Source organism: Melospiza melodia, chromosome 20 (assembly GCF_035770615.1).
Source record: "Melospiza melodia melodia isolate bMelMel2 chromosome 20, bMelMel2.pri, whole genome shotgun sequence".
In the NCBI taxonomy this organism is placed as follows: Eukaryota; Metazoa; Chordata; class Aves; order Passeriformes; family Passerellidae; genus Melospiza; species Melospiza melodia.
Window position 1 is genome coordinate 9,722,441 of NC_086213.1, and position 25,307 is coordinate 9,747,747.

Genomic DNA, 25,307 nt, shown 5'->3' on the forward strand with positions numbered 1-25,307 from the left:
AGTTTTCTTAAAACTTCAGCACACATGAAATACAAACTGCAAAGATTTCCCTCATAGTTTACCCACTTCTGAGCTCAACTTAGAGAATTACAATTTGCAACAATTTGGAGTTATATATGAATGTGATTTTAGCAATTAAATATTTAGACAGAGACATTTCTTCAGGCTGGAGAACCCACCTTGCTGTGTGACTGCAGTGGAAGCTGGGCCACCTGCCTGGTGCTGGTTTCCTAAAGCATTCAGGGCATTCTGCACAGTTCCTGCTTGGGAAACTGTCTGCATGACCACAGGGCCCTGAGGCCTCAGGTACTGCTGCCCAGGGGCTGACACAATCTGAAGGACACTTCCTGCAGGGGAGGATTTTAACACACATTAGGGTGGAAAAGAATTTGTGTTCTCTAGCAAAATCTATTAGTGTTACAAGCTGATAATTACTGTTTCAAATTCTACCAGACACGTTCATTACACCAATCTGCCAAAAAGGAGGGAAACACCCAAGTATTCATAGCTGAAGAGGAATTTCATGTCATAGGGGTATCATTCTAATCTAGGTATTTATATAGAATTTGGACAAAATCCAGTCAAACAGAAAGTCTTCATTTAACATTCCCTCTACTTAGTTGGCCACGGAGAATGAAGATATGCCAGTTCTCCTACATTTGGCAATACACATCACCAGCAAGGGAGATTTGAGAACAAAACACAGTGTAGGTAGAGCACTCAGACAAGGGCAAAAAATTCAGAAGAATGCCAATCTTGAAGGATTATTTACACAATTTCAGAATACACCAAGAATGTTCTCAGTTTTTCTGCTTCTGCTCAGCAGGGAGTTTTTATGAAATAATGCCTCACCTTACTTTAGCTGCACTGCTTGGGTGTGGAAACAAAGGAAATAACATTTTTCACATACAATACAGAAAAAGAAACTAACCATGTCTTTCATTTGACAGGCATCTACTTTTCAAACCAGAGCTACCTTGGCTCACAGAAAATAGGAAGAGCAAGACAATACAAGCACTGGGGATGGAAAAACCTCCAGCAACAAGGAACATGGTGCCCATATCAAAACATGAGCATTGTGAATAATGGAAAATTTCCTTTGTTGAAGTAAGTACCTTGTAGCTGCAGGGGCTGCCCTGCAGTGAGCTGGCGGAGTTGGCTGTGTGACAAGGTGAACTTGTTCCCTTGGAACTGCAGAGTCACTGGGGTCTCTGGCTGAGCAATCCTGCCTTGTGCTCCTGCTATAGAAGCCAGCTGGGCTATTTTTACTACCTCACCACCTGTTAAGGAGGGAAACAGGCATTAAAAAATCAAAGTGGGAGGCGAGCTGTTCAATATTCACAATTCTATATTTTGGTTAGTAAACTGGTGCTGAAGCGCCTTCCATGCATAATTATACTTAGTGCATCAAAAGTGTCATATAAAAGTTAAGCAGGTATTGCTTTCTATATTTGTTGGACAAACTGGAAAGAAGCTGATTGTTTAAAGGGTAAGAACATCAACATTTTAGAAATTACCACTTTCATTAGCAAAAAAGTTAAGAGCTACCTGAAAACTCATGTGACACTTTGTAACAGAACAAGTATAGACATTAAAGTCATTTTCACTGCCTTTTCAAGAGCATGAAGGAAAGTTTAAGGAAGAAATGAAAATATTCCTATGTGTGGCACATTAAATACACATTCGAAATTTGCTGATGAAACATGATTTATTTTAAGCAATCTGCATTTAGACAAACCAAAAAGCTTTGACGTGGCAAGGACCAAGCTTTTTGTGATTTAAATGCAGAAAGGTTAGAGGAATTTCAGCATTAAGTTTTAGGACATTGAGAAAATATTGGTGTGAAAATTCAGCTTTTGTAAAGGCAGTGCATTACCCCAGAGATAAAATTAATACATCAGTGCTCAGTACTCTCTACACATGCTAATAGGCAGTGCACATACAACCTTAAAGCAAAGCCTCATCACTTTTCTCTGCCTAACAGTGGCGACGCTCCTCTCCGCCAGAGAGGCCTTTAGCAGATGGATTAGTGTTTAACATGAAAGGAATAATTAGGAGAGAGCTAAAACATTTGGTCTGAAGGAAGTCTTGCCAGCAGAAGAAACATGCAGAAATAGGAGATTAAGTTGACACCGCTAATGTATGTCCACAGCAATTCTATTGTTTCTTATCCAATTTTCGATTTTCCTTGGTCATAAGCAACGTACTGAGCAAGGCTAATCAGAAGAGTGAAAAAAAAACAACGATTCTGTACACATCTTAGGGTGCCTAGTAACTTAACCTCATTGTAGTACAAAGGTGGGAGAAACCTTGAAAGGGGAGGCCACTTACTAGGCAACCGTGCCTGGGCCTGAGAGGTCAGTACGAGCCTCTGAGGCAGCACACTCTGTTGGATGGTGTGCGGGGGGGGCTGTGGCTGTGGCTGTGCCTGCGGCTGGCCCGGCTGCGGGGCCGGCGCCGCGCTCTGGCCCCGCGGTTTCACAGGGTTGGCTGCGCTAGTTGCTGTGGTGAAGGTCGCTGCGGGCTGGTGTCTTGGAGCACTGGTGGAAGCCTGAGTTGTCTGAAACTGTGCTGCTGCAGCTGCAATCAATAAGGGTTGTTTGTGCAAGCTGTTAGAGGTTTTAACTCCGCTCTTTTAAACAACCTGCATTAAAAAGAAACCTTCCGACAGGATAATCAAACGGCTACAAGAACGGCTTTGTCCTTACACACCGGGATTTCTAGCCACACCTCTTACTCCATCCTAGTTTTACAACATTATCTATTTGGAAAGCATTGTTTAAAGGCTAAATAAATACAGAGAAGCACTGTACATTCCCATATTTGACAGAACATTACATGTCTTCGGGGTTTAAATATCAACTGTGGCATATTTACTCCATAAGCTAACAGGTTACACAAAGCTTAGTTTTGCATTATACTGGCAGATCATACTGGAGAAACTAGTGGGGAATTTTACTGGCAATTAGTCTCTTGGTATATTTAAGCCATTAGTATTCTAGACCAATAAGCTTGAGGGAAAAGGAGCTCTATTAAACACACTAACTTGTATCTGTCTACACTGAGGTGCAGGTGACCAGGGTGGCACTGAGTGCCTTACCTTGATTTGAAGACACCGTGGCTATGGGGGATCTGCCTCGAACCTGTCCCTGCTGAGTCACTGTTGCCGTGGTCACCGTGCGCTGCACTTGAGTGCTTGGGAAAACCACTGTCCTGCCCTCGGGCTTCTGACCATACTGCACGGGCTGGAACAACCTGGCAAGAGCAGGAAAAGTCAAACTCCACAGGAAGATCATAGTTTGGCCTTTAGAGGTAAACTCTGTCACCCCAGGAACACAGAAACTGATCATGTCAGATGCTGATCTTCCTGCAGGTGGCTGAAGCTGGCAAGACTCATCACTTCACAAGCTTCCTAAGTGAACACTGTAGAAAGTGATTTTGCCAAATCCAAGGAAAAAAACTTTCATTGCCATATACCCAGTTTAAAGCAGGATGCTTCAGAATTACAGGAAACATCTTAAAGAGGCTAGGTCAATACCTGGGAAAAGATATATCTGAAGATATCTGAAAAAAAAGGCTCCCATATAATGTACAAAGAGACATCAGCATGCTGCAGGTCATCAGGCAGCTCTCTTGTGTTAGTTCTACATTACTTTGAGAACACTACTTCACTAGAAGAAAAATACTTTAGAAAAATGTACTGCTATAGAACTTCATATGTCTCTGCCATAACAGTGAGAGCACAGCTGACACTGCAGGCCCAAATTAGACTTGAATTATCCTCATGCTAATTCAGCAAAACAACATTCAATTGCCATAAACAATGTCCAAGAACAAAGTTCATCTGCTGCTGAAGTAAGGACTATGGGAAATCCATCAACAAACTTCAAATGGAATTGCATGCCTCAAAGAACAGCATTCTTATTTTCAAAGGTAAACACAAAAGATAAGAATTAAATGCAAAGGTAAGCCTGAGGTTTTGTGTGAATCCCATTAACAGAGATGCAGAGAGAGCTCAGTGAAGACTGCAGCAGAAGCACCTTTTGCTGCTGTGATTCTAGCTTAGGAGGAGTGTAGGTGTACACACCTGCTTGGTTTGAGCTTCACTGGGTTGGGCCTCGCTGGTGGTGGAGGGGAGCTGTAGATTTCTTCAATCAACTTTCTAGTAACCTTCTGTTTTGGCAACATTTGTGCTTCATAATGAGTCATTTTGTCTTCCATTCCAATGAGATCAAAAAGTGACAGGTCCGATTCCTAGGGATTTCAGAAAATGAATTGTTTTATGTGATGACCTGAACAGTTAAGTCTTCATAACATTCAATGCTGAATTCAATTTCTATATATTTACTTTTTAACTTGAAATAAATGGTGTAAATTTAAGAAATAAACTATTAATTATTAGCCAAAACTGTCCAGAAACCTTGGAAATAAATCTTAAACTGACAGTCCCATTTTAAGTATTAGAAGAAAAAGAATTGAAATCATTAGCCAGTTAAGGAAATTAAAACAAAACACATTTAACAATTCTTCACATATCATAGTTTCCAAAGAATTAAATAGAACTCTTTGAAGGTTAACTCTCAAGCTTAAATGCCGAACTATAATTCAGGAGTAGAAAAATATGAAGGATGGAAATAAAATTAAACAAAAAAAGTCAGCTGTTCCATTACTCATACTTCTTTTGTATTTTCAGGTCAGGGAGTGGGATCACTTGTTTAACAATGACATAAATAGTGGTACTTCAAATGGATTGACAGGAGGGTACTAATTTAGTCATAGTAAGAGAATGTTTACTGTTTTGTGAAAAAGAATGTCTTGCTTTCCTTCAGTGAGTAAAAGCAAAAAGAAAATTGCAGAATGCCATAAATAAACACAGGGCTACCCAGAGTGACTTCAGTGTTGGAAAATTCCTGCAAACATGAGCATGATAAAAGCAAGGGTAATTTCTCTTTGACCCAGTAGTTCGTGAAAAATTACTGTTTACACACCACTTGAAAAGTTCATACCACTACAACAAAAAAAGAGATGCAGCAAGAACTCACTTAGTAGCCACAGTTATGGAAGAGTGAATTCCTTCTATTTACAAACTTCTTTTGTTATCACATATAACAAAACAACAGTAAGTACTAAAATTCTGCCAGGGTGCTAGGAGAGGGAAAAAACCTTCACTTTTCTACTGACCTTCCAAATATCCCTTTCCAGGGCTCGCAGCACCAGAGAGGCTGTTCTGTACTCCAGGGTTTCTGATACATAAGAGGAGCTGGAGAGCCGGGGGTTTATCAGATCAGGGTGGTTACAGATCCTCTGCAGCTGCATCAGGACATGCAGGACACTGATGAAGTGCCCACTTTTGAGGGCTTCCTGGGTTCTACCAAATAAATTATACAGAAAGACATTGATTTATGTGCAGCTTTCGTGGAGGTGTCCCTAAATCAGCAAGGTGAGAATGGGCAATGCAGTATGTTATACAGAAGTCTTAAAACAAGTTTAGATTTCACCAAGGTCTTCTGCAGTATTCTAAGCAGCACTGTACCAAAAGTAAATTTGGAAAAGTGAAACTTAAAGACCCAGGGCTGCCTTACAATCAAATAGAACCTATCCAGCCCCCCATCCTCTCCCTGTTTTGTTTCTGTTTCATCCCTGCACCTATCAATTACCACTGGCAGGGAGGCAGTGAGGAAAAACTCTGGGCTTTAAAAAAATGAAGAACCATTCATTAGAGATAAATGTTATAACAACACAGCAGAAGACCTGACCATCATAACTGGATTCTTAGGTTCCAGAGATAAATGCACATTTATCACATCAGCATAAAATATCACAAAATTACACCACCTGCTGTAACTCTAGTCTATAATGCAATCACATTTTATTCACAGGTCATAATGCAAAATTTCAGAGAAGCACTAAAACACTTCCCCACATGACAATCATTTCTTTCCTTGCTTAAGCACTAAAAGTGACAGCATTTTTTTTTTCTGTCCCAAGCCCTTACCCTGGTTGCAGTATGACATCCTCATACATGGCTTTTTGTCGACTGGACAGACGGCACTTGAGCACGTGCTCGTACTTCTTTGTGAGCTGCTTCTCAACATCCCTCTTTGATCTCCTCAAAATAAATGGCTGAATCATCTGAAACATTGCAGAATTGACAGGAAAAAAATTCTCACTTCAAAGACTTTACAACAGGAAGCTAAACTTATTCACACCTAACAGATTTGATGTGATAAATTGCATATGCTATATATAATCATTCTGCTATGCACACAGTTGTATAGACATTAATTTGCTCTTTAATTTCTGCACACCATGCTTCAAAATCTGAGCTTTGTATTATTTTTAAAAGAAATCTCCACATTCTCCTGGTAGCAGAACCCTCTGCTTTCAGCAGGATTCTCTGTTTCAACTAAACTAAATGTTAAGAAAAGACACAAATTCTGATCTGGGCCACATATTTTTATTCCCCCTCTCCTTAACAGCATTACTCCTTTAGTAAGACATATGAGGAAAAATTCCAACATACTCTGTGCAACCTGATGACCAGTTTATGGCAGTAATCCTGGTTTTCCTCATTAGGTGCTTTTACTGGAAAATCCAGGTAAGGTCTGGAAATTCCCGGAATCAAAAAATGCACCATGGTCCACAGCTCCATCAGTGTGTTATGCAAAGGAGTGTCTATCAGAAGTAAACGATGCTGGCTGTGAATAAAAGAAGATTTTTAATTGACTGATTATTGTGCCTTTATGTTTGTCAGATATACAGAAGAATTATGTAGATATAACAAAATTAAACCCAAGATAAAGTATCTTTTCAATCTTGAATATATCACCAAATAGCTTCTTCATTGCAGAGTATCAGAACATACAAGGGAATCTGCTTGGGAGCACAGAATGCCAGCAAAGAAGAATTACAGGGATATGATAGTGGAAACAAAAAGATCTCAAGCATTTCTCTGAATCCTGACTGTTTCAAATAAAAGCACTTCTCTATAGGAAGTGCTCAGGAATTCAGGTAGACTAAGTCAAGAGGGTTTTTTTAATCAAGTTTTCTGTTAAGAAGAGAACTGTGTGACATGAAAAGAGAAAAACTCACTGCCAGCAGGAAATCAATTCTCTGCTCTGTACCTGCGGAGATTGAAAAGTGCCTCCCAGTGTTTCTCAGTCATATTCTTGATTTGCTGCATCTCATCTACTATTAAATATTTCCATCTCATTTTCATGAATGCTGTGTGGCCTTTGAACAGCTGCTTGTAGGAAGTGATGCACACATTGAAGCTGTTGGGTTCTGTCCATTCCTATGGAAAAGGAAAGAAAGGATGAGACAGAAAAGTTAAGGCAGAACTCTCAAATATCTTACAACCAGCTACTTCTTCATTAGAAAAGACATATAAGACAGATATACACAGGCTAAATGTACAGGCAACAGTGTAAGAGTTGCAAAATACAGCACCTGTCTTTTTGCCCTAAGTTCTCTTTGGCTCCCAAAGTAGAGAAGTATTTTCAAGCCTGGGCACCAGCGTTTCAATTCCAGCTCCCACTTCAGTATGTTACAGCTCCGGACAACAACAAGGTGAGGACCCCAGTTCCCTACAGAAGGGGAAACACAGCAGTTAACACTGGAAAGAGACTCCTTACAAGGCATGTGGCTCATATTCTCCCTTGATTTTTTAAGTGCATTGCATTAAATTAATCATTAAAAGTGAGATCAAATAACAACAAACAGAGGCATTTTAATTACTAATCTACCCCTAGTCATTAAACCATTTGTAAGGTTTTTCTCTACTAGTATGAATTTAAAAGAATTCAGAAGAATCTCTAGAGGGTAACAGATTGATCAGACACTATACTTGACTAGATAACACTATGTTTTATCTAGTCAAGTATAGTGTCTTACTTATGTCACAAAATATCAGAAAGTTATTCTGACACAATCTTACTCCTATCATTAACTAAAGCCTGGTATGGTTCAGTAGGGAAAAAAAAGTGACCCTCGTCTACAATTCACAAAGATAACGTGGCCTAGTACCTGTCTAAAACTGTTAGCCAAAAGAACTTACCTTCATTACAAGCCAAATGGGCAAAAAAGGCAATAATTTGCACTGTTTTTCCAAGCCCTGCCTCATCTGCCAGGATGCCATTGAGATTCTTCCTGTACAGCTTTGCCAGCCAATCCAGCCCAATCTTCTGATATTCTCTGAGAGACCCATACAGCAGTGATGGAGTGTTGTATTTTACCTGTAATGTGAATAATTTGATATTCTTTCCTGAGTTAAATTTGCAGAGCATGGCATAAAGCATAAACATTCAAAAAAGTTAACTCAAAAAAAAAAAAAGGAATTTCTTGCTAAAAGCTACAAAAAAATGAAGAAAAAAGCATTCTTTATGTAAACATCAGCACATAGAAAATAGGGATTCTTACTGCTGTTGTTATCCTGGAGCTGCCTTTAGGTAACAACATCTCTGCTGCAGCAGCCACTTCTGCTATGTCTCTCATGTTCTTCTTGGGAGGACTTGACCTGTCCATGACCTTGTACTGATCAATGGTGAGAAGGGAGTCTATGAGGACAATTTCTTTCTGGGGACTTTCCCTATCAGACATGTGGTCTTCCATTTCTAGGAGAGAGAGAAAAATTACAGTGGTATCTAAAATATACTTCAGTAGCAGTTACACAAAGGAATTGAGATAACCAGGATTCAGACACAGGTCTAAAGGAGGCAGCCAACTTTTAAAAGTATTTCTGTGATTTTCAAGCTAGTTCAGGTAAAATGCAAATAGCCTAAGCTCAGGTTCATGTACATGTTGTGGATATTCACACTAGCTAGGCTAACATGGTATAATTATAGCTACCTATGAAGCCTGCTCTTTAATTCAGTGCAGAGAGGTTTTTCTATGGCTCAGTACTGTACTTGAAAATCTCACACATCTTCACTTTAGGACAGGCAAATACTGCCCTCTTTTCACAAACTGAGAAATTTTAAATGTGATTCACTCAAGATGTGCTTTCTCCTAGAACAAAATGTCTTTTCACAGAGTCCTGAAGAGTCAAGAAACTTATTTCACCTTGTAAATCAGCACAACTACTTCTAAAGATAGAGTAATTTACCTTCCTCACTGCTCTCCTCTTCACTGTCAGGCTTTGGCTGGGGCCAGTGAAAATTTTCTGCAAAGGCACCTTCATACATCTTTACCAAATCTTCCAGAGGCAATTCAGCTGAAGGTTATTAAAGGATGGAAGTTTTAAAAATACCAAAACTTGGAACAATAGATACTATTAATTATAATCTCATTACATTCTTCACAATTGCATAAAGCCAGTTTTCTAATCAGAAGTTAACTTCAGAGGTAATTATTAAGTGAATGATGGCAGTATTTATTTAATAACCTTGATTACAGAGAATATTTGGCACTACACCAAGCAGTTTGCTCTCATACTCTGCTTTTTACTGCATTACAAACAAACCCTACAACCTTCAGTAAATCCCCAGCTGGGAAGGTAGGGACATCAAATGCAGTTTGACAATGCAACACTTCAGAAGTTTCAAATCTGAGCTGTAACTCCAGGATCCCTTGTCTGAGCTGCTAAAGCAGGATGTACATACTGGCAGTGGCCAATCAATCAGCAAATATTCTCATTAGGAACCTGGCTGACTGGCCAAGGGTTATAATCCCTCCAACTGGCCAGTTCAGTGCAGCCACTAAGCTGCCAAACAGAGCAAACACACAGACCTGGAAATGGCATTTTCATCACCAGGCACGCTCAGCCTCATGGGCAGCCTGCCTCTGAAAATCTGCTTTTACCAGGCTAAGTGACACATCTCTGTGGGCTACTTTGCACACATCAAGCTCAGCACAGCAATCACATTGCTAATGAGAGAGAGCTGCTAGCCAGGGCACTGTCCCTAAAAGCACCTTATATTCAAATATTTATAACCTCCCTTCAAGATCAGCACTTAAGTGCCACTTTGGAGCTACCAAGTCAGTCAAAAACCCTTCTGGGATACTCAAGCCAGTTGATAAAGTGTCCATGTTCAATCTGATCCAGCCCTGGTGTTAAGTGTTCATCATGCACTCCTAGAACTTGGGCTGAGAGTCTTGGTGTAAGGTTTTAATGCAGTGCTTCACTAGAGAACTGCTTTTGCTCCAGCCACCCTGTGTGATAACCAGGACTGCTTTATAAAGTGCAGATCATCACTCCATAAACTGCTGCAGCTTTCCAAACAGAAAAAACTAAACACAGACTACACAGGACTGAACATCTGAATGCAGTCTCCCTCCTCTAATCCTCTTTACAAATATAACAAGTGCTGTGTGTTTCCAGCTGTTGTTTCAGAGCCCAGCCCAGAGAAGAACCAAGCCACGTGCCTACCTTCTTTGGCTAGATTAGACAACTCAGTTTGATGGTTTATGTTTCCCTCTTTAGCTTCTTGCTCTTCAATTGTTTCTTCTTCATCTTCAACTGCAAGAAAACAAATGCAAATCTTGGGTAAATAATGCAATAATTCAGGAGGCTTGTAATTCTAGTCCCCTGAAGTGAATGAGCACAGAATATTCTAAGTCTGCAGAATAATTTAAGCCTGCAGGATTTAAAAAGAATTAAATATGTATGGAAAACAAGATAATCTGAAAGCAACTATATGCAGTATTTGAAAGGTAAATGAACAGGAGAGAAGCACTTCTGCCTCAGGACAGAAAGCATTTAAGTGTTGATTGACATTGTTCCCCACAGGTTCTTCTGAGGCTTTGAACAGGAGAGTTCCTTTGTCAGGGACATGACAGAGTGGTCACCAACAAGAAAGGACCCAAAGCAGATGGGTATTTCAGTCTAAAATCCTCAAAAGAGCTTCAAGACCATTAGTAAGGCCTGACAAATGAAGTAATGAGGACAGAAAGAATTAAAATCCATCAATAATGACAGCAGTATCATTTCAAGGAAAATGTTGTTTTCAGATTTTCACTAGAGCTCTTTTAGGGATAATTTACTATTTAACTGACTGTCTAATGTCTCTAAGAAAAAGATGAAGGTTGATATTTGGTTCATGAAGAGCACTGCACCCACACAGTAACAGACTGAAAACCTGTGGGTTTAATATTCAACTTATGTACTATGCTATGAATGCAAATTTTTGGGAAATTACTTACCCTCCTCATCAGTCAAAGATGTGCTTGCCTTTCTTTTCCTTCCAGATGATGAACCCCCCTAGCATTAAATAATTGTAATATTTTAAATCAGAGAAAACAAAAGATAAGCAGAGGGCTTTGTTTTTTAAAAATAACAAAACATGCCTTGCAGTCCCAAAAGCATTTGCTGATAGACATTTAACACCTATTAGCACTTCCCTGGTCATGCCAAACCAGAAATTCTAATTCTGAATTGATGGGAGTGTGCAGTCTGCCACTTGCACTGCTCATGGGTCAAATTATTCAGGTCCAGCTGTGGTACAAAACTTTTAGCCAGACTGGCTCAAGGACTAAATGTTTTCACTCGTCAATAAAAAAGAGATATGCACAGGCCTGTAATTGTCTCAGCTGTCCAGTGCACTCTGTAGAATTGTTTAGCCTGTGCCAATTAACTCTCACAGCCAGTGCTGGGCCTCAGTTTGGCTGATAACACATGCTAAGGCTTGTTCCTAGCAGGAAATTCAGATGCAGGCACTCTGCTTGGTAGAGGGGGAGTATTCCAGCACACGGGCATCAGCTGTGCCTCAACAGATGGCTCAGGGCCTCAGATCCCTCGTCCATTTTTTTCCAATTGCACAGACACAGCCAAGGAGTCCTTAGCACACATTTTATCCAGGGAAAAAGATATCCAAGTTTCATTCAGTTTGATCCATTCTGTACCATACACCTTCATCTCTCAGCAGATAAATCTCTGCTGAACATCTGAAAATACATTTCATGCCCCACCAAGTCTACCCCTGGCTACTGTAAATGAACCTCCTGCCCAAGTCTGGCAATTAATTTGTAGTTTTTTGGTCTTCCATCTCAGAATGAATGATTCACAGCCACTAAGGATATGTGCCAACCACAATCCCCTTCCTAACCAGAAAAGCAAAATTATACTTGTGTTTGTGACTGAATGTTCATTTGTAAGTAACTATAGTGAAATCTTCTTATCATCACCATATATTTTTAAAAAATCACCTTTATCAAAACTCTTTCACATATGTAGTCACATTTAAACCAATTTGATGGCTTTTTCAAAAAACAAAAACTTACCATTTCACTTTCTTTTTCCAAATAAAGGTCTTCCTTTGCATCCTTACCTGGAAAATTATTACACTTGATGTATGTATTCATCATCTAGCAATTTTACACTTCTCACATGAACTTTTAAATGTATTCAAAGGAAAACACAAGAAGTATTAACAAAATCTAACACAAAACCATAAAAACCCATAAATCATTATTCAGATCTATTCACAACCCATTATTAGCAACTCACAATTTTACCACTGAGATTAACCTGCACTGAGTGAAATTATATAAAACAGTATCATCAGAATTCAGACTATATTTCTTATGAAATGGAATGCAATTACCTTTCCTTGAAAATCTCTTTAAATTCAAAGCTTTTTTCCTTTTCTCTTGAAATTCAATTTGCAGTTTAATTTCAACAACCTGAAATGTAAAGCAAGTCTAATAAATCACTTTTATTTTACAAATAAACTCCTGAAGATGAAAAAACCACCACAAATTGCACAAGTCTAAGTGAGTGGGTACTTTACCTGCTCAATGTTAGACCAGAAATACTCTATTTCTCTAGCAATGGATGCTGCAATCCTCCTCAGTTTGTTCTGTTCCTCCCTTTTAGCTCGCTCTTCGTTAAGTTTCTTTTCTTCATGGTAACGAGCCACAGTTCTTACCATCTAAAATACCATGAAATACTGAATTAGGTTACCTCAAAATACATTTCATTGCATTTCTTAAGATTATAGTGGTTATCAGCAGCCAGATGTTGACCATAGCTTTACACACATAGCACTTACCTCCAGTATTTCTAATTCTTACCATGCCAATAAAGCAACAGACATGAAATTCAAAGGAAAAAAAATGCAACTATAACTAAGCAATCAGGTAAGAAACTCTTAATTCACTCTCTGAATACGAAAATTAGAAAAAAATTCCACTGAAATTAGCAGCAAACACACAAAAGAAAAGTTTTTTTTTCAGACAGCACATATGAAGTCACAGAAATCACACCACAAAATGTCAGAGACCAAAGCTAAAATGAGTTCAAAAAGAGTGTACATACATGAGTGAAAGATCAGTCAATGGCTGCTAAGACTGACTTGATTGCAACCTTTAGCTCAGGAGGTCCCTAAAACATTGACTTCCAGAAGTTTGAAGCAAAGTGCCAGGGGAAGGATCATTTCACATTTGCCCTTCCTGTTTCTCCTATTCTTAAAAACCTACCATTGGCCACAAATGGAAATCCAGATTTAAATTATATTCAAAATGCAGATATTTATTGTACAAAACAATACACTTATTTCAATACTTTGCTTCTGAGTTTCCATCATTTCAGAATATACAATAGAAAACAACATGGCAATTTAAACTAATGACCTTCAGTTGCTCTGTTCATTACCCTAAACTGGCCATAAATGTATCAAAAAAAAAAAAGATGCAACACTGCTGGTATCCATAGAAAACCTTTGCTTATTGTAAATTAACAGATTTTAAATATTTCATCTCACACCACAGAAATTTTCATTGCACTACTGCATTCCTGCTCTGCTGCTCTCTCCTCCTGTGGAAACACTTCTCTACCATGTTTCCACTATTGTCTTTACTCTTATTTTTCTGGGAGATTGAGAAAAAATAACTAGACAGACAACCACATCCAGTGGAAGCTATTTACAAAATTCTGTATTTACTCTTTATTGGCTGGAAATAACTCATTTGTGAGACAGGCATGACAGCTCCAGTTTTTATTTAACTATAACCCAGTAGGCTCCTAAAAAAGCTATTTGATCTCCAGAGGAATAAAATCCACAAACTGTTATTTGCATCCACAATGTGTACAATTATCTTGTCTGTCTCAGGTGCCATATGCAAAACTGACAACAAAACTTCTCATTTGAGGTAAAAGTTAGTGCCTCATCTTTCTTTTGCTTCTACCTGTAGCAAAAAATACCTCAATAGCTTTGCTACCAAACTGAGTGATGTAAACACTTATTGCTCTGAGTTATAAAATGGTTCTAATGTACCTTCTTAGCAGTTGCCATCTTCCACTTTCTCTCCTGGGCAAAATCAGTTGCCATCCACTGCATTTCTTCCAGCAAATAATCCCAGTGGGATTTTGGTCTTGGAGCCTCTTGGAGTTTAGGCAGTCGCCTGGGGGACCATAAACCTTCCTTTCTCAGTTCTGCTATCCGCTGGTGGATTTGATTTTCCTTAAAAAGAAGTACACAGACTTACAATGAAGCTGCAGAATGCACCTGAAGTCATAGAATCAGAGAAAAATAGTAATTCTCCCACTATATGAAATTAATTGACAGGAAAATAAAAGTGTAAAAGCATCACACAGAATATATCTTACCAGCTTGACTTGCTCAGCCAGCTTGTCTTGAGAGTTTTCCTGTGGCAACACCGCTGCATTCTGAGCTGGACTTTGTGTTTTAGGTGCTGCTGCTGCTACTGCTAAGCCAGGAGGCTTGGATGCAATAGGAGACAGGGACTTGGTGGTGGCTGGAGAGGTCCTGTTTGTTTGCACTGGGTATGGAGAAGGTGGTGCTGTGCCTGGGATCGCTGCTGGGGCGATGGATGAGGTAGGTGGCAGTGGATTTGCTGCAAGACGCTGAGAACTCTGAGCAGGATCTGCAGATGGCCGTGTCAGAGTCACAGTCTGCCCAAGAAACACACTGGTTACTGATGAGTGAGGATTCAATACTTAATCTACACTAGAGCAGAACATAATGGAGACTTTAACTTAGTAACAAATGTGCACCTGCGTCGCAAAACAACGCAAAACAAACGACACAAGGCAAAAAAGGAGCATTTATTTCTGGACTTTGATATTTATAGAATTCTAAAAGTGACCATGGATTGGAGGATGAAATTGCTACTTCTCCAACCACACTGGCCAAACTAACAGTTTATCAATTTTCTCTTCCTCCAGAAAGGAATGCAAATCAATCATTATTTACATGAAAAGTGCGTGAGAAACTGTATTACAAAAATGTAAACATCAGAAGGCTTAGAAGAACTTTGGAAGAACAAAGCGACACACCTGCATTTCTACAAGAAAAGGATTTAATTGTCCAGTGGAATTAAGAGATGAAGATAGCATTCTAAGGTTTTACTGGCCATGGAAACAAACCCATCCATGTTCACCCCCATACCTGCTGCTGTATGGCAGCTTGTGGCTGTGACACTTGGCCAGGCGCCTGTCCCTGCACGTGGATGGCCGGTGGCACCTGCTGCTGCAGCGGCGCTGGAAGCGGGGCGGCCGTCAGGGGCACGCTCTGGGGCTGGATCTTCACCTGGATCTGGGGCTGGGCTGGAGGCTCCACCAGCTGGGGCTGCTGCTGCTGCTGCTGCGGGAGCTGCAGGGCGGCGGGCAGTGACGCCACGGGGACGCTGGCGGGCTGCAGGCGCGCGGGCAGCTGCGGCGGCGGCGTGTGCAGGCTGGCCGCGTTCTGCACCGGGGGGCCCTTGGAGGGGTCGTACTGCTGCTGGCTCTGCTTCTGCCCCGTCAGCTGCACCGTCTGCGGCGTGGGAGGCATCCCTCCTGCAGGGCAACAGGAAACACGTGCAGGTGAGGTTAAAACATTCAAATGCCCGATGGTCTCTGTGGATTTAAGGAGGAAATCGACTGCGAATAGAGTGGTTTTGTTACTTACTTTGCCACAAGACACCATCACTTGAAAATACCACATCACAATCACAAAATAAATCACCATTACAATAAACAACGAAGTACTTCATGCACAGGACTGTAACTAAAATTTGGAGCACAGCAACTAAAAAAGAGCATGTCATTATAGGTCTTCTAAATTTCGTATACTCAAAAAAAAAAAGGAGTGGTGAACTAATGGAGTTTAACCTAAAATACCAGCATGAAGTCTAAACACTACTTAGTCTTTCTAAGAACACATTCACTCTAACACATATTCTAAAGCTTGGCATGACTAATGAATAAAAATTTGTCGTGATGTTCCAATTAGATGGTTTCCTTGTCATAAATCATTGGTTCAGTTCCAGAATTCTCAGACTGGCCATTTTGCATCAGCACCTGTGACGTATTTCCATGCCCACATGCACCTTTGGAGCCCGTCACTCAGCTCCTTAAACGAACCAGGCATTGCATACCAAGTATTAATTTACATGGAGAAGTGTGTGGTGGGACTAGGATCTTGGCAGGCCAGAAGCCAAAGTTTCTAGTTCCATCACCAACATCTCCTTGTGAAATTAATGTGCAGCTGGCATGTGGTGACACAGTACCTTGTGCCGTTGGCATTAGCTGTTGAAGAGGAACTCCTGAAGCCACACCCGGGTGCTGAAAAACCATCCCATGACGGCCCACTTCAATTCGTGGTCTCTTAGACGAATCTGTGATATTCAAATTCCATTTATGGCATGGTATAATGGAATGGGTTCAGTTTTACAAAGCAAACTACTACACATGACTCCACCGTCAGCTCCGAAAGCTACAACTACTGTACATGTGTAGCATTGATGAAGAACATGCTCCAGGGCCAGAGTCCCTCTGACTTCAAGTTGGCCATCTCCAATCTTCTCAGCCAGAATAATCAACCTAACCATGTCTCCATGCCTGCCAAATCCAGGCCTATCTACTGGGAGTGGAGTGCACTCTTCCCACAGCACCAGTCACACAGTAGATAGTCCTAAGGATCTGATGATTCCCAAGGTGAGGCAAAAATGTGTTTTTGAACAGTGGGCTCCGATCACTGTGTGGAAAAAAAAAGAGGATGGAAGTGGAATTGTGCCTGTGGAACATACCTGCTGGTGCAAGGGCCTGCTGCTGTCTCTTAAAAGCTTCAATCTCTATGGTGCTCACAGTCCCCGTCACCGGAGTCCCTGTATGCGTTTGCTACACGGAAAAGAAAACAAATCACAGAGGTTCAATCTGCAGATGGTCTGACACCAGGAGAGAATTTATAAGCAGATCTAAGGAGGCCAGCACAGAAAAAGTCCTTCAGAACAGCTGTACAACAAAGGAAACAAGACTCATTCATTATCTGCTATGACGTTTTAGTTATCCACAATGCACAAACATTCTTTGTTGAGTTTTAATTTTACAGTGATTAGGTTGTTTATATATAATGACACCTACATTTTGTTAAGTGATACCAAATTCAGGAAAATGGGATATGTTAAAAAACAAACTTGCCCAGTATTTTTTAGTTTGTTTGGTTTTTTTTAATTAATGGAAATTTTCTTTAGTGTATCATATCCGTGTAAAACATCAGTAACACAAATTCATCCTTGTCCTGAAAATAGTTAATTTGAGTCTCCAGCTCTCTCAGGATAGAGCTTTGTGAGAGTTGCCATTGAAATATTTCAGGAAAAAGCTAGGAAGATGGAATAATGAACTCAGCCAAGGTACACAAGTTCCAGTTCCAGTTTTCCAGATGCTGGACTTGTACCTGTTTGCACAGCTGGCAAAATGGGTCTCATGAATAAACTCAGTGAGGAGAAACAATATTGCCCTAAGGCTAAGGTGACATCAGAGCTCACCAGAAATTACTATCCATTTTGTCTGAGGATAAACAGCACACAAACTATGAATTAACAGGCCTGGAAGAGTTCTGTTGATATTGAGATGCAAAAGGAATCACTGGGCTCTGATTCAGCAAGCTGGAATTTAGCTTCAGTAAGATTACACAGTGCATTCAAACTTTATTTTTAAATCACTACATTTAATATCAACAATGATGGCAAGAACCTGTCCCAGAGAATCCTTTCAGCATCAAGCACAGGTGACAGGCTCACATACAGGATTACTGAAGCAAACAAATTTGGGTATATGACAATTTTAATGCTCTTTGGGCCCTCAGTATACTGCAAGTATTTATTAATGTCCATCAGTGTCTGTGCAAGTCCAATTCCTTTCAGTGAGTTTCCAAGTAATTTTTAAATTCTCCTCGGTATTTGGTTATGCTGTACCAAATATTTTACTGTGAAACTTAATATGAGAAAAATAAGGGCTATCCCAAAAACTGTCATAAGAGATTCCATCAGAAAATACAAAGACAGACTATGTATGGCAGTCTCTGCATCCTGGGAAATGAATTAATTTAGCACTCTAGTTCTCAAAGTGTACTTTTCTAAGGGTGAGAGCCTTAAACATGTTGAGGTGTAGTAAGGGTTTGCAAATGTTGTGAAATTTTTTGATGACAACACAAAAGGCAGTAATTTCCCTTTTTTTTTTTTTTTTACTTTATTCACATGTATTTTCTCCTCTGATTTTTACCAAAATTTTACCAATTTAAATTAAACCCACAGAGGTAAACACCAATCTGTATTGAAATAAATCCCAGCAGTGACATCCTGCATCTCCAGTGCTTCACTGCATGCTGTTAATAATCACAGCCAACATCACCTACAATGACTGGGCTTCAAATACTCCTTTTTGAGCTGAATATATCTCATGCCCCTCAGGCTCAATCAATAGCTGTGAATTAATAATACTTTATCTCCTTGCTGCTCTGAGGGCACTTGCAGCCACTTCATACAGATACAGCCTTAAGATGTAAATTCTGGTTTTAAATGTCTCTGACTCATATTCACAGTTCACTGCCATTTCACACCCAATAGCGATTAAGTTTTCAAATATTTGTGTTGTCACAAGGTAGACATGCAGCATATTTCAGGTCCAACAGCCAGTGTCTGGCAGAGCATCACAGACCTGGGCATTCACAGAATTTTCAAAATAAGCAACAAGAATTGATTATTTAAATGCTACTAAATTGACTAACAAATTCAGTTTATGTCCCATTTGTCTCAGATGCTGCTAGGACATCAGTTTGAGAAATTTTATTCTTCAAACTCCACATTAAATGCCATTTATTTCACCTGCTCTCTCCCTCTGGATGACTGCATACTCACAGTTTCAGGCTGTATCTCCACTTTAGGATTTTTGACTGACATTTTCTTAAGAAGAATATGCCTCCCAGCTGTCTGCATTATCACCATGTAATTTAGGCCAGACTCTTCAGAGAGCAGACATGTTATGTTTTCATAAATTGCAGTCACATACCAATAATATTAGACTAAAACTGTCCCAACTTTAATTAAAATAATGTAGCTGTCCCGAGGTCATGATTATGCAGCATGCACACAATAATCACTCTGAGCACTGCCCTTCTGCACTGGGATTTGAATGGTGATGCTGATTGGGACACATTATTTCTCCATAAATAGTTGCAAAGAGCAAGACTGATGGAAAGAAATGCAACTTTCTGTTAGCAGTTTGTGCTGAAAGGTCAGTACCACACAGAGTTTTGTGCATTTTTAGCATGAACCAGTTTCCCTGAAACTGCATGGTACAATACCTTCAGAAGCATCACCACTGCTGCAGCTACAGCTTGGTGGTAACCCTAATCACACCATAAATAACCTGATATAATATTAGGCATTTTAAACAGCTTAAATGAAGCCTGACCACCTAAGGAGGCTTCCAGGACATATCAGTACTGGCCCTAAGAGCTCTCAGTGCAATCCCCTTTGCTGCACAACTCCTTTGTACAATATCACAGGAACATCCCGTTTGTTCCACACAGGAACACAACCCATCCTGTATTTCATTTCACTTTCCATTTCCACAGGCCACATAAAGGCAGCGCAGCTGCTGTGGTACAGCAGAGTCATTCACCCTGCCACACCTGCCAAGCATATCATTGAGCTAAAAGGTAAATATTTTAGTTGCAGATGGAATTAGGGCATATTACTTCTCAGGGTATATATGTAGTGATGTCTGGGTAACAGAGTTGAAGGCCGCTGCATAAAACCACACTGAACTGAAAAGCTGTATCATCAGTATGCCACAAACATTTTAACTGATTATCACATTTATTTCTTGGCTTTCTCCAGCATTCCTCATGAAATAAGAAAAAAAAATTTGTTAAAAATTACTTTTATAATAAAAATTAGCACTTCTGTTTCTTCTTTCCAACATTTATGGCAGAGCTAATGGAAAGCAGTTAATTATTTAAAACAAATTGTGCCAGAGGATTAGTACTGTTGTTTAACACATTTCAAGGAAGGCAAATCCAAAACCTTCTGTAGCCACACTCAAAACCTTTAATACATAAGGGGAAGAAAAAAAAAGAAAAGAATTTTAGAAGAAATCCACAATTACAATGCCACAGACAAAGAATCCATATCATCACTACGCAGAATGCACAAATGAACCAAATGCATTAGGGATACAAAGACAAACAAACCAAAGTGAAAACATTCAAGCTGAAAGTTAATGCAATAAGCCAGCAACCTGGAGACAAAGCTTTAACTTCCTCAAGGCTTCAGTTATACTGATGCATTTGAAGACTGCAGAGGTTTTTTGGTTTTGTTTAGATGATAAGGGATGGGCTCTTGGGAAAATTCTAATTCATCTAAGAAATATCAAATCTGAATGAAGAAAAAAAATCTGGGATGAAACTACATTTTAGAACCATTGAAAAGTACCTGAAATGGTTGCTGCTGGGATGAAAAAGCAGCAGAAACATTTGGAGGAAGCTGGGTTGCTATAGCGACAGGAGTACCAGTCTGCCCATCCTTTCCTGTCACAACCTTTACCTGAGAGAAATATTTTGGGAAAAAAAAAAAGAAGGGAGAATCATTTTCTTTTTAGAAGTTTTTCTTTTTTTAAAATGTTTCAACACACTCCTTTGGTACTGATGGCACCTCACTGAAGAGGGGATAATAACTAAACCACCACCAGTACAGCTTGTTTTGAGCACAGCCCATTTTTAGAGTTCTGTCTTACTTTTAATAGCAGAACAGAGCACAGCCTTGACTGTTTATTGTGACTCTTTATTGTGACTTCTGTCACTGGAAACGTTTTCTTAAATCCAGTTAACATAAAAGTGTGCTTTAAACTGAATGATTGCTGCTGCTAACAGACAACAAATTAGCATGACAGACAGTTTGAACGTAAGAGAGCTTCAACATTTATTTAAGCAATGAGCACAGCCACCATTCACTCTCCCCTCCAATTCCCAAAGAAATCAACCTTCCAGGCAGGGGATGAAGCGCGTTGCTTTAGCAGAAAGTGATAGAGGGGAGGGGGAAATAAAACAGAACACGACAACAAAATACAAAGAAAGAACATACTCAAAAGGTGTCCTAATCTTTCAGAAGGATTCATCGCTTGAAAACACATAAAGACTTCAGCTGTTGCACTTGGCAAAATTCTCCAGCAGTTACAGGGACAAGAAGCTTCCACAAACAAAAGAGGATCCACCACGAGAAGGCAGCGAAGTACAGCAAATTCTCAACCCAAAACACCACGGGGCAGAGACTGAACTCTAAATTTAAAGTGTACAGCACCACTGACTTGAAGGAACCTGTACCATTTACACCCACTAAAGATCCCTCAAAGTGTGCAGATGGTAGTTAAAAATACCTGGTTATTTCAGCTGACAAACACGCAACCCAACAAGAACACCTAAACAATTTGACAAAACACAAACCAGGTGAAAAAAAAATACTGAATATCCATTGTCAATAAATTACAGTAACAGGCTAGCTTTTATGTTACTATATAAAGTAATGATTCCTTCAAAATTGTCTGTAACTGTCACAAGCAGAAATATATTCTACCTAATTAAGAAGCTTATACAACAAAGTGCTGAACAAATTAAACTTCAGCCATTATTCTGTTAAAATTTCCTACTAATTCCAACTGAAGGTATGATTGCTAATGATTCATACCTAAGAGCCATTAAATTTGAGAGAAGGCACTCATTTCCAAAGGGTATACAAAGCAACACAAGGTTCTTTACATAATATTAGTTCCTCTACAACTGGCAGCTACATAATTCACAAATTTTAGAAGATATTTATGAGTGCCAAGTGGTGCAGGGGCATCAGTTCTATCTACCCTGCTGCAACCACTTGCCAAGTTGGCTTGTGGGCAGGCTCTGCACCAGACCAGTGCTCCAGCACCCACAGATGGGTACAAAAGCGCAGGAAAAGCTGCACAGCACCTGTTTGTGGCAAGCTTCTTTCAAGTTCTTTGCCATCAATAAGCAGTGAATTCAAGTTAGTGATTTAAACCTTTGCATAAGTAACAAAGTGAACTTGTCAATGTCCAGTCTGTAAGGGCTGGTTGTAAATCCTTTAAACAGCAGCTCACACACAGAGCTCCAGGACACTCTGAATAATGCAATATATGACTGTGGACCCTTACACATGTTCTCCCTCACTAATTAGATTAATTCACATTTTTTGTTGGCTGCAGCAACACTGAACTTCAATAACATCTATGATTAGAACTCACATGAGTCAGGTTAACCTCTTGTAATGCTTTTGCTCATTCTTTTTTGGTTTGTCCAAGTCTAGCTAAGTGAAATTCAAACTATGATTACTAGTCATAACCATTCCGAGAGCTTAAAACCATTTCCACACTTCTACCATCTTTATTTGTGTGCAGCTAGGACAGTTAAAGCTCCCTCTCTATGCTTTTATTTTCAATCCAAAAATCTAACAGCACACTCAAACCAACCCATTGAATCACACTACCCAGCAGAATTGCATTCTTTCAGGCCAACTATTTTATTAAAAACTGCCAGACTTCACCAAGCAAAAATGACTTTTCGTGTCCTGTCCCATTCTTTAATATTTCACAATCCCAGTGCTACAACTTCATCTATGATTTTATTCCAACGAAGTTTCTTACCTCATCATTGATGACTTCAGATTGTTCTTCCTCTTCTTCCTCCTCCAGATCCAAGTCATTTTGCCTCAGGTATGCTTGCAGAGGAACACAATGCTTCTTCTTAAAAGCTAAAAAGTCCATCATATTCCCTTGAAGATGTTGCAGGAAAAACAGTTCAATCAAACACTCCTTAAAAGTTTCCTTAAGAATTTCCATCTGCTTGTGGTGATGATCCAAACATAGCTTTCTCATTTGAGCAGTTTCTTGGTTGGCAGGAGGAATCTCCTCCAACTTTTTGGGCTGTTTTTTCACTGCTGTGCTAGCTGTAGGAGTGAGAGGAAGACTCGACAGCCCCTGTGGCACGGTGGCCCGTGAAGGACTCGTGGGAGGAGGAGGTGATGTCATTCCAAACGCGCTCGGTCCTCCAACTCCTGCTATCAACCCACCAGAAGTCCTGTCAAATCCAATGGGTCTACTCAGCTGCTGCCCTTGAAGCACTTGCTGCTGCTGCTGCATTAGCTGCCCCTGGATAATATTGCTGATTTGGGGTGGCAAGCTGGTTGTCGTGATGTGGCCTGGGCTGGTCAAGGATTGCATGTTTGCCCCGCTGGCCACGGGGCTCTGAGGGCCGAGGTGGTGGATGGTGCCCCCGGACTGCGAGTGCGGCTGCGAGAGCCGGCGCTCCCTCACGGTGCCGGGCGGGCCGGACGATGGCAGCTGCACTTGGGCAGCAGCTCCTTGAGCAATCTGTGCTATCCCCGGTCCTTCCTGGTACACAAAGTGGCCGCCGTTGGAAGGGCTCAGGCTGATCTGCCTCACCAGCACGCTGGCATCAACAAAGCCTCTGGTGGGGCTCTGGCTGCACATGCCCAGGCCGGGCCCGGGGGTGCCCGCGCGGACGTTGGGCAGCGCCTGCACCGGCACCGGGTTGGGCTGGGTGGGGCTCTGCGACTGCACCTGCTGGGGCAGCGGAGAGGTGACCTGGATGTACGAGGGGGAGCCATGCTCGAAGCGCCTCTGCTGGGGGCTGAACTGAAAGCTGGGGGACGTGGGGTTTGGCAGCGGCAGCGGGGTGAGCGTGATCTGCTGGTTGCCCGAGGCCACCGGGCCCACGTTCTGCAGGGTGATGTTCACGTTCTGCCCGGCCACGGGGCTCCGGCTCATGATGAACTGCTGGATCTGGTAACTGGGCGACTGCGGCGCCGAGGGGCTCGCGGAGGGAGCGAAGGAGGCAGCGGGGGACTGGGGTAGATTCGCCTGTTGCTCTTCTCCCTCGCTGCCCGTGAAGGACCTGGATCTCTGCAGCTGGCGCTGGGCATTCTGAGGGCCATTGCCATGGTGCATTCTCACTGATCTAAGGTTTTACAGTGTCGTCTAAAGAAATACACAAAAACAGACATTCAGGGAATGTAAAAACTCTTCTGCAACTGAAACTATATAGTTACAACTAGAAAGATTAGTTACAGTAAGAACTCTGTTATCCTGGTTTTGCAGTTACTTAAAATGTTTCAAATTATCCAAAACCCTCAGCACAACCAAATCTCAATTAAATGCCTCATTAATTTCTCTAGCTAATACTACTATTGAATAGTCTTACAAATGTTGTGTTCCCTTGGCTAGGCAGAATGACTTCAAATAATAACAAAAAGAAAAAGAACGAACAGGACTTTTTCTCTTGCTGTGGAACTTCAAGAAACAATAGTCTCCAGCATCAAAGGCATCTACTCTTTTTTCATCTTCATTATTACCAATGTTTCAGTGTTTTAAACTCTTAATGCGAAGTTATCGTAAATTTAATTGCTAAAATGTATAGTCCATTGTTTCAACAGCAACTAAAACTAAGAAAATGGACAGACTATTCAACTTTATTGTTCTAGCTACTGAAGCCAAGTCATCTAAATGTATGTAAAACTACTGTACTTGATCCTTAACGTTGCTTTTTTGTCCTTCAGAACACAACAAGAGATGAAAATTAACCAAATCTGCATTTCATTTCAAATGCTGTTTATTGGGTCAAGCTACCCAGAAATACCAAAATGTCTGTAATTGAAATACAAAACCAGAACGAACAAAAATTCCAATGACTTGCACTGACAGGTAGATTCAGGACTGGGAGTCACACAGAAATAGCATCAAGAGAAAACGAAACCTGATGGGTTTTTTTTTCCCTTTCAAAATCTCTCCCCTCTTTTGAAAGCAACACTTTCACTTTTAGCACTTCAGGCCAAACACACACAAACATGCTGCCACTCCTTTGTGCTCCTAACTCCAAGTCGGTCGCAGGCGGCAGCAGGCAGCAGCACCCCGGCACGGCAGCGCTGCTGGGATGCAGCCGCCGGCTCTCCCGCCGCCCAGGCACGGAGCACATCACAGCCAGCGCTGCCCTGCCCTGCGCTGCCTGCAGCCATCCGCCCAAGCCCTGCGGATGGAGATTCCCTTCCTTGCCCCGGGAGAGAGGCGG

General features: G+C 40.8%; 1 protein-coding gene across 23 annotated transcripts in view; it reads right to left on the minus strand.

The window, feature by feature from the left end:
- EP400 (E1A binding protein p400) overlaps positions 1–25,307 on the minus strand; it is a 58,260-nt gene that overhangs the window by 21,617 nt on the left and 11,336 nt on the right. For 18 of the 23 annotated variants that reach the window (XM_063173556.1, XM_063173568.1, XM_063173571.1 and 15 more), the window contains 24 exons: positions 22,868–24,220; positions 16,966–17,056; positions 16,447–16,554; positions 15,345–15,733; positions 14,543–14,848; positions 14,211–14,396; positions 12,726–12,866; positions 12,540–12,618; positions 12,217–12,263; positions 11,140–11,197; positions 10,367–10,456; positions 9,104–9,211; positions 8,419–8,612; positions 8,057–8,234; positions 7,450–7,586; positions 7,125–7,294; positions 6,524–6,698; positions 5,996–6,132; positions 5,182–5,368; positions 4,088–4,254; positions 3,101–3,255; positions 2,332–2,580; positions 1,116–1,280; positions 180–347 (listed from right to left, as the gene is read on the minus strand). In XM_063173556.1, the coding sequence (XP_063029626.1) occupies positions 180–347; positions 1,116–1,280; positions 2,332–2,580; positions 3,101–3,255; positions 4,088–4,254; positions 5,182–5,368; positions 5,996–6,132; positions 6,524–6,698; positions 7,125–7,294; positions 7,450–7,586; positions 8,057–8,234; positions 8,419–8,612; positions 9,104–9,211; positions 10,367–10,456; positions 11,140–11,197; positions 12,217–12,263; positions 12,540–12,618; positions 12,726–12,866; positions 14,211–14,396; positions 14,543–14,848; positions 15,345–15,733; positions 16,447–16,554; positions 16,966–17,056; positions 22,868–24,190 (5,008 nt within the window). In that variant the 5' untranslated portion in view covers positions 24,191–24,220. The remainder of the gene's footprint in view (positions 1–179; positions 348–1,115; positions 1,281–2,331; positions 2,581–3,100; positions 3,256–4,087; positions 4,255–5,181; positions 5,369–5,995; positions 6,133–6,523; positions 6,699–7,124; positions 7,295–7,449; positions 7,587–8,056; positions 8,235–8,418; positions 8,613–9,103; positions 9,212–10,366; positions 10,457–11,139; positions 11,198–12,216; positions 12,264–12,539; positions 12,619–12,725; positions 12,867–14,210; positions 14,397–14,542; positions 14,849–15,344; positions 15,734–16,446; positions 16,555–16,965; positions 17,057–22,867; positions 24,221–25,307) is intronic. The other 5 variants (XM_063173574.1, XM_063173573.1, XM_063173575.1 and 2 more) reach the window with 3 other exon arrangements.